The 9964-nt window shown below is 36.6% G+C and overlaps 1 protein-coding gene and 1 long non-coding RNA gene across 2 annotated transcripts in view; both read right to left on the reverse strand.

Moving 5' to 3' along the window:
- The window catches only part of LOC116086750, a 499581-nt gene that overhangs the window by 23359 nt on the left and 466258 nt on the right, over positions 1-9964 (reverse strand). The gene's annotated exons all lie outside the window — the stretch shown is intronic.
- On the reverse strand, positions 6077-8299 carry Mageb18 (MAGE family member B18). Its single transcript, XM_031364846.1, has 2 exons — positions 8234-8299; positions 6077-7859 (listed from the first exon to the last, which is right to left on the reverse strand). The coding sequence occupies exon 2, from the start codon at positions 7800-7802 to the stop codon at positions 6852-6854; it is 951 nt and encodes a 316-aa protein (XP_031220706.1). The 5' UTR covers positions 7803-7859; positions 8234-8299; the 3' UTR covers positions 6077-6851.

Consider the following 9964-nt stretch of genomic DNA (forward strand, 5'->3'; position numbering starts at 1 on the left):
ATATTTTCTTTATTTACATGTAAATTTCTCCATTCCCGGTTTCCCCTCCAAAAAACAAACAAAAATCCAAATACAATAACATTATTTTCCCTTTCACTCCTCTAACCCTTATCATTCACCCTCCTTCTTGTTTTCTTTCATGTTTTTGGCCTCTATTTCTTCAATTGTTGGTATATATATGTATATGTTTACATATTCATAAATTTATAAATACAACCTAATAAGTTCATATAAAGTTACTTTTATGCATATAATTTCAGAGCTGACTATTTGATATTGGATAACCATTTATGGGAGCACTTCTATCACTCTCAGCTTTCCTTAATTGACTATAATTCTTTGTCTAAGGTTGAGACCTAACTATTCCAACCTTCCATAATATCATGTTTCTTTTTTTAATTTTTTATTTTTAATTTTTAAAGATTTATTTATTGTTATATGTAAGTACAATGTAGCTGGCTTCAGAAGCACCAGAAGAGGGCGTCAGATCTCATTACGGATGGTTGTGAGCTACCATGTGGTTGCTGGGATTTGAACTCACAACCTTTGGAAGAGCAGTCGGTGCTCTTACCTACTGAACCATCTCACCAGCCTGATCATGTTTCTTAATAATATCCTTGTTTAGGTCTTGTTTAGTTATCTATGATAGGTGTATAGTTAATTTTTGTTTTACCTTATTTACTCTAGAAATGTTTGTATCCTTGTCTTTTTTCTTCTAAAAACTGAAAAACCTTTAAAAAGAATTTTACTCTACAGGCTAATTTTTCCTTTAGATAAAAAATATTTAACATGGAAAGCAAACTCAATTACTAGGTAAAATTAGTAATAACCACATGCAACAAATGGCAGCATCATGTTTTGTTATTCCAGAACTAGGTAGGTACCTTTTAAGAATACGTATTTAATAGGTTTGTCTCTTGGCTGTATACCTACAAGAAATTTCCTTCTGTTTGTGCTCTTTAACAGATATAAAATGTATCATATCCAGGTGCTTTTTTTCAGTAATAAATTTTTATCTTCATATTGTTTAATTTTATCTAAGCTCTTTAATATTGGAAAACAGTGAAGATTATGAAATCTTCCTGGCCTCAACTTTGTCCTTCTGCAGTGAACTATTCTTGTTCACAAAAATTAAATAAGCCCAAGGATATCTCCTGTGTTTCTCTATGACAGAACTCCATACAGTCTCTCAATATTCCTTTGCTTTGCTTTGCATATAATTAACTAAAATATTTTTCTCAGATTGTCAATGAAAATAATATACTTGCTGATCAAACACTGCTCAAGCTTGCTTTCTTTCTCCACAGCCCTGAAATTTCATATAACTTCTTCTGAGTCATAATACAGCAGTTTCTCAGAGTAGAAGGGCTTTTCTGTAAGAAAGGGATGGAAACTTTTCATCCCATTTTCTCATACATCTTATTCTTTCTAGCTTTATTTACACTTGTCTGTAAAATAACTTTCAAGATTCTATAGAATTATGGGTATTTTCTATAGAATTATGGGTATTTATATTTGGTATTTTGATGAAAATGAATATTTTAAAGTAGGCAATAAAGATTTGAATACTTCCAATTTTAGAAATACCATTTCAGGAGGTGCACAGAAGTTCTTTTAAAAATGATTTCAAATTTTTATTGTATGTGCATAAATATTATGCATGCATGCATTTACGTGCACTGCATGTCTACCTGGTTCCTGCAGAGACCATAAAAAGATACTGGTTCCCCTATAACTAGAGTTACAGAAGAATGTAAACCACCATTGATTACCACATGCAAATGAAAATGTAGTTTTCTCCAAGAAATAATAATAGTATTTAATTTTTATTGCAGATAATGAAGATCTTAACAAATACTGGTACATTTTAACAAAGTTAATCAACAAATAATATCCTTTTTTGGACCCTCGTATTTGTTTATATTCTCCTTGTAGCTTATACTTGTATTATTTCTTTTTGAGAATTTAGTTTGTTCAGTTTCATAGTCCAGTCTTTAAAATGGTGCAGTTCTGAGCTGTAAATTTGAAATCTGTATCATACTACCTTCCCACTCCTACTGCCAATGTTCAAGGAACACTGAGAAAGAAAGCCAGAAAGTTCTAAAGAGGCTAGAGAGTACTGCTGTAAAACAACATATTCTGGACATGACAGGGTCTTCATACTCATGAACTTCCAGCAGCTATGCCTGGCAGCACCAGACCAGCACAACATAAAACTGGCCAGGATTCCAGCATGGATTGAGGAAGGGTTCATGAGTCCCCATCCATAGATAAGGAGCTATTGTCAGTTGAAAGGTTCTTGGAGAGAGTTTTCTTTGGGGATTTAGACACTGGAATATTGCTTGTGCTTCATTGTATGGTCTTATACCTGTACACACATTTAGGTAGCACTTACACTTAGGTAGCACTAATTGAAGGACAAAAATGGAGAAGAGCATGAGGGAAAGGAGATCCAGTGAATGGCTTAAATTGGGATCCATCTCAAGGGGAGGCTCCAAGGCCTGACACTATTACTGATGCTATGGTGTGTTTAGAGACAGAAGCCTAACATGGCTGTCCTTTCAGAGACCCAACAAACAGCTGAAAGAATCAGATGCAGATATTTACCCCAAACCAATGGACAGAAGCTAGGAACCACTATGGTTGAATTACGGAAGGCTGGCAAAAGCTGAGGAGGAGGGTGACCCCATAGGAAGACCAGCAGTCTCAACTAACCTGGACCCCATAGATCTTTAAGACACTGAGCCACCAACCAGGTACCATACAAGATCTAGTCCAAGGGCCCAACACATATACAGCAGAGGATTTCCTGTTTGAGAAGATGCACCTAACTTTCTAGAGACTTGTGGCTCTAGGGAGTTGGAAGGTCTGGTAGAGTGAGGTGGGAGCATCCTCTTAGAGACAGTGGGAAGGAGGAATGAGATGAGGAACTGTCAGAGGGTGGACTGGGAGGCAGATAATGACTGGACTGTTAAAAAAAGATTAAAGATAAATATTAAAACAAACAAATAAATAAACAACCCCCCCTGAGAGTATAGGAAATTAGAAGGGCACACAATGTGGAGGAAGTTTGAGACTTAGAAGGGGAGTAAATGTTATCAAAATGCATTATATATGTATATATAATATAATATGCATATGAAAAGTTCATATATATGGAATTCTCAACAAATAAAAATATTTTTAAAGAGAAGATTACAAATTCAGCCTAGGATAGTGATATATACCTCTAATACCTGCACTTAGGAGGTGAAGGTAGAAGATTTGCAAGTTTCAGGCCAGCTCAGGCTACTATAGTTGGTTCTAAGACAGTAGAGGCAACATAGTGAACACAAAATTAGTTTTTCTTAAGACAAAAAAAAAAAATTTTAAGTTTTATAATTACATTTGATGTGTCATCCTGGTAGGGGCTTTTGGAATGTATGTAGCAATTAAATTGGCAAAGAGATTATAGAAATTACATCTTTGAAGAATGACAGTTATCACAAAGTTACCACTTTTTACTACAGATAATGCTATACTCTCCTCTGATAAGATTTATTTCATTCAGGACAGCCAGTAAATTTCTAAAACAATGCCAAAGTTACTAGATAATGCTTTTCAGTAAATACATATGCAATTTTCCCCATTAGAGGTTAAGTTACTTAATTTGCAATGCAATGCAAATTAAGAAACAATGTCTTTGCCAGGCAGTGGTAGCCTGTATCCCTTTAATCCCAGCACTTGGGAGGCAGAGGCAGGCAGATTTCTGAGTTCGAGGCCAGCCTGGTCTACAGAGTGAGTTCCAGGACATCCAGGGCCACACAGAGAAACCCTGTCTCAAAAAACCAAAAAAAAAAAAAAAAAAAAAAAAAAAAAAAACTGTCTTCCCCAGTTGGAAACAAGTCATCAGTGTTATAGAATTTAAAGGATTAGCAAATTACTTCTCAGTTATCTTTCTATTGAAGCCACCCCTATTTTCACCCATTTCATTGCCCAATTAAATTTAATTCATTAAAAGTGTCTTTTTAAGCCATTAGACCTATGCTTTTTAGTGCAGAATGAAGCAAGCCAATAAGCGCATCTCATTCAAGTCACTTTTATACTTAATACTCAGAAACTCCTTGGAGACACTGTGCATAAAAGAAGATAGTGCTGTGTTGTCATGAGAATTGAACAAGTCGTCCAGGCCATCATCCATTTATAACATATTTTCTCCTGGTTACTTATAATAATTGCTATATTGTATGGATGTTTGTTTGCATCTGTACATTCACATATGGATATGTATGTATTATTTGTGCACGTTTGTAGATGCACATACAGTTTCATGCATGTGAATGTAGAGGCCAAGGCTATCTTTGGGCGCTCTGTCTTATGTGTTGTCACTCTCAGTTTTTGAGACAGGGTCTCTAACTAGCCTGGATCTTGTCCATAGACTAAGCTAGCTAGCCAATGAGACCATGAGGCCTGTCTCTACCTCCTTATTGGTACACACCACTGGCAGGTTAAGCTTTTTATGTGATTTTTAATAATCAAACCTATTTTCCCAAATAATTCTTTTTAAAATGGTTTTATTTATATGTTTGTATTGGATCCCCTGGATCTAAAGTTCAAGGAGGAATGATCTTTTTGATGTAGGTGCTGGTTACTGAACTTGGGTCATTTGCAAGAACATTATATGTTCTTAACACATGAACCATCTCTCCAGCAGCAGCACTCCCACTTTAACCCTTAAACAGGAGGAAGCACTTGTATTTCAGGATTTTGTCCTTCCATGGTGAGACATGACATTAGTGTCTTAGCTTTGGTCACCAGTTTTGTATAAGTTACTACTTAACTAAAATTAAAAGTGCAATCATCCCTCATGTGCTTGTGGGAGTAATTCTATAACACATGTTCATGATTCTTAATGACAATATCCACTTATGTGTGTTATATAAAATAGTATGGTATTTGCATCTTTCTTATGCCAATTACCATCCTTATGGGATAAAAACCAGAAAAATTCTGTACATGTTTATGGCAAATAAACTTTTCTAAATATTATTGTCTATGTTGGGTTGTATTTTTTGTTTGTGAAACCCACTGACAGAGAAGGCCCAACTATATATCACTGTAGAGACACTCCCAGTCTAACAAAACAAACAAACAAAAAACCCCATTTCTTCCAATAATTTTAGCCTACTTTTATTTTCTTATAATCTAATTTTTACTCACTTTCCATCCCAATGGCAGTCTCCTCCCTCCTCTCCCAGTACCACCCTTACAAATCCCTTCCCTTACCACCCCTCACCTTCTCCTGAGAGAAGGGTAAGTCGCCTTAGTTATCACCCCACCCTGGGACATTTAGTCTCAGAGGGGCTAAGCACAGTTTCCCCATCTGAGGACCAACCAGACTCTCCAGTTAGGGGAAGGCGATCCAATAGTGTTGCCTGATTATTTTTAGCTAAATGACCCTGCATACTTTTCTTGCACTCCCGTATCTTTTACCTCCTTATTCCTTTGTATTATTTGTCCTCAGGTTTTAAAAGCTGTTTCATTTTCTTCCTCATACTTTTGTTGTTATTTACTTGGAAAATCCTAAGGAGAAAGGCTTGGTATCTTTCTCACTTCCCCAACTTTTTAAGTATTTATTATTATTTGAAGCAATTTTAAAATTTAAATATATTTTGATCATATTCTTTTCCTCCCCTAAGTCATTCCAGTTCCTCTTTCCCTTCTTATCCACCCAATTTTAAATAAAGCAAACACCCAATGTAATAACAATAACCACAAAAATTCCAGAAAGCAAAATAAAACTACGCCAAAAAGAAAACTATGTCTGACTGTAACCAATAAAGGCATATGTGTGCATGCAAACACACACACACACACACACACAAACTTGTGGAGTGCATTATATGTTCAACTACTACTGAACATGAGGACCATCTATCTGACTGTCCTGGAGTGGTTGATATACCCAATGTTACTCTATTGGGGAAAACTGATTTTCCCTCTTCTGGCATGTATTAAGTCCCCACTTCTAAGAGAATAACTTTAAAAACCCAAGTGCTAATTAATATTGGATAACGAATAAATTGGTAAACATAAATTACTGCTTAAAAAGTTTATTATCACCTAAATTACTTAGTAAAACATTTCAAAGTATATACATTTTATTTGTATACAGTGAACTGAAATAAAGAAAACTAAGAACTAAGTATCCTCTCATTTTTCTTTTTCTATTTATGCTTTCTCAATGTTATTTAACATTGACTATATTTTAACCCAGATTTTACTCACTGAGCCAACAAGACACTAATATTGAACAAACTGGTAAATTCTAACTGATACATAACTCTTTCTTCTAATACATCTCTAAAAAAAAAAAAGTTCAGTTAGTGCTACCCGTATGGGCCCAGGTGTAGGGTCATCCACTGGGACATGGAGAACACAGTGGTCACAACCCTAAAGAAAAGTCACTCTTCCCCCAAACAGCTCTAGACAATAAATGTATAAGGAAATGCATTACTTATTTCACATTTTAAAAGTACTGAAACCTTTTTAAAAAAATGTATGAAATATAACACATAAAAACTAATATGAAACTTAAATATGGCAGAAGAATGCAACAATGATATTCAGTGTGCTCCTTCTACCATTTAAATTGTCCATTGTCTTTAGTTTCCACAAAGAAAAATCTTCTCCAGACTTCAAACTTTGATTGCAACCTAGAATTAAGAGAGGGAAAAGGGGAAAACTGGAAGTTACTAATATAAAAGAGAAATAGAAATATTATAAGCACTTGCTCCCTTCACAGCATATAAACCTTCCACTATTAGGTAGCTTACAGACCTTTACAAATACTGAAGAAATAGCCTTAGATATTACTTAGCATGGGAGGAGCTGCACATCATGGCTCTTGAATATGAACTGGCCTTTGCACCTGTACGAGCCCTGGCTGCAGCCCTGGCTTGGGCTCGCTCTTCTTCATCTTTCAGAGCTGCTTCATACAAGGTTTCGAAGGAATCTGGTGTAGTATCATGGATCTTGGCCCAGAACTCCAAGATTTTCATCTTGCTGATTTCAGCAGAGGCTCTTGGACCCCACATGAATTCCAAGGATGGAGGATTGCTGTTGGGTACTTGTCGGTACTCCAAGTACTTTAGCTGTACCATATCTTCAGTTACGACTTTCTTAGGGTCTCCATAGATGAAGTGCTTTCTATTAGCATATACACCCATCATATTCAGCACATTCCAGATCTCAGTTTCAGTGGCACAGTTATCTTTCATGAATATCACAGCCAGCACAATCATTAGGAGGCCACTATTGGGCATTTTTTCTTCACCTATCACTGTATCAAAGGTATGTTCTAGTTTGTTAAACAGGGCATAGCAGTGCCTGTTTGGATCCACTTCCTTCAGATCAACACCAAATGCCAGTTCCATGTGCTCTGAGGCTCTCTTTAGGATCTCATTGAAGTGGCTCTTAGAAGTTTTGATAACATTCTTCAACATATCTGCCTTTGTAACAACCTCTTTCTTTTGATACTTCTCTATCAGGAACTGCACCAGTAAGACGACTTTGTTGTTAATAGGATCTTTACACCATTCTTCAATGTCAGAGTCATCTGAACTTTTCTCATCTAGGTTTTGGTCACCTGTAGACTGTTCTCCCATTGGTATGTTGGGAGGTGTAGGCGTACCGGCAACAGGAATAGCCTGATGTGTCTCATAGAAAGGCTCTGGAGAGGCTTCTTTCTCCTGTGCGTTTTTAGCACGGGCCTGGCGTCGCTTCTCACGGGCACGAAGCTTGCTCTTCTGGCCACGAGGCATGATGACTGTAGTGGGGACCACAGGTAGTACTGCAAACAGGATGAGGAAGAGGTTGCCCTGGAAAACAGAGGACGAGATAATTTGTACAGTCTTTGTTGGTAGATTCTACCATTAAGCCACGAAAAGCTGCCTTGCGCTCTTCCTTTAAGAGGACTGACTTAGGAACTCAAAAGGAATGGGAAAATTTAGAACTTGTGGTCTCGGTTCCAGCTCACAATATTATCTTTACTCCTGACTGTTTCTCTCTTTGCTGAAGGCTGTCTCTTCTATTCACCTTTCATCCCTGACTGCCAAACGGAAGCCTAGGGGCACACCCGCAGCCGTTGGAAACACCCGAAATTAAATCATAGGGATAGGACTGGATAAAATGGAGAGAGTCTCCTCCTTGGGAAAGCCTCTGGTCTGTGGGGTAAGAATGTCCCAGAAGATACCTTGACAAATGGAGGTTCCTCACAGGACACGCTCAAACCAAAGCTTCTCGGAGGCTTCGCGGCCCTCGAAGAACAGCAGAAAATAACTGGTCGCTGAAGAAAAGCGGATATTGCGATTACTCATTTCCGGTCACGCCCACATTTCCGGTCACGCCCACACAGTCCTTTACGATCAAGCACGCAGGCGCAGATGGAAGTAGGGAGCTGTCAGTCAACTGTTGTTCGTAGGCTGGTGCTTCCCAGAAATCTGGTAAAGTCTTTTCTTTGTATTTTTCACTGTGGCTTGAAAGTTTCACTCTCATGAGCTGAGTGTACTTGCCTCAGATCCAGGATCTCATTTCATTGAGAGTCCTGACTATGAAATTAGAAGCCAAAATCTAGCAGCCATGCCTGAGCCATTTCATAACAGAAAACAGAAGTGGAATTTTGTGGCACATCTCCCGCGAATGCCAATACACTCGGTCCGGTCCTCATTCAATAACTTACCACGTTGTGTTAGAAGTGCTGAGCTACTCTCAATCTGCTACTGCGGAACATTCCCACCAGGTAAGACATTAAATACAGAAACAATTTAAATGTGGTTGTTATCCAAACAACAATATTCCGTTCAACAAGAATAGACCTATCTTTTGACATGAATTGGAAAGTCCTTTACCTAATTTGTCAGTAAAATTTCAAACTGGCTCTACTAAAAATTTTGTGTTTTAATTCTTTTCCTACTAATATTTTGGAATTTTTTACATTAAAACTTACATAGGAAACAATCATGCATACCTATAAACTATGATGTAAGGGTTCAACAAATTTATATATTGAGTAATGTTTAAATTATGACAAATATATTTATCACTTTAAACACTACCTGTGATCAAAAATATATTTTCATTGTAGCTTGCTGAAAACATAGCTTAGTTTTGATTAATGGTTACCATACCATGTATTAGGATACCATACTTTTAAAAATTTTAGTATCCATTGATAAGTCTGTGAACATCTTTTTGTCTCTGAGTCTCTCCATTTTTGTAAACAATATTCTACTCCCAAGTTCTGTGTGTTGGCTTTTATAAAAAATGAGTGAACCTGCCTATATGCATTCAGTATATTAAATGGAAAAGGATGGGGGTTACAGCTCATTCACTCACATTTCTATTAGAATAGCTTACTATGTAAAAACAATAAGTTAACTTTCATATGACAGTACTTTCATAGGTAAAGCAAGGATAATATAACACAATTAAGAGAACTACCTGGCATGCTCATTTGGAATGAGGACAACTGGCTTTTAGTGATAATTCAGTTTCAAACATACATCTGAACTTGACAAACCTGCCTGGGCCTCAGTATCTATTACATTACCTTGTCATGTAATGCTTATTTTTGTCACTGCTTGTATTTAATCAACTTTGTTACTGTGATAAAACAGTCAATATGATCAAGCTAAATTAGAAAATGTTTATTTTGGTTCAAACTTAGTCCATTGACATCTAGTTCTATTGTTTCTCTGTGATTAGATATAAACATAGAAACTAAAGGACATGGTTAGTGAATGCTACTCATCTGGTAGCCAGGAAGCAGAGAGAGAGAGAAGGGGTCTAGGAACAAGATTATACTCTTAGGACATTAAAGGAGTGTTCAATATCCAAACCATAACAATGATATGTATTGAAACAAAAGAAGAAACCTATATAGGTAACATGAAAGTTCTATTTTAAAAATTCAAGAACAAGCCAG

Source organism: Mastomys coucha, chromosome X (genome assembly GCF_008632895.1).
Source record: "Mastomys coucha isolate ucsf_1 chromosome X, UCSF_Mcou_1, whole genome shotgun sequence".
In the NCBI taxonomy this organism is placed as follows: domain Eukaryota; kingdom Metazoa; phylum Chordata; class Mammalia; order Rodentia; family Muridae; genus Mastomys; species Mastomys coucha.

What these genes read in the sequence shown, in the direction of transcription:
- Mageb18 (XM_031364846.1), bottom strand. Translation starts at nt 7,802, where the DNA reads ATGCCTCGTGGCCAGAAGAGCAAGCTTCGTGCCCGTGAGAAGCGACGC.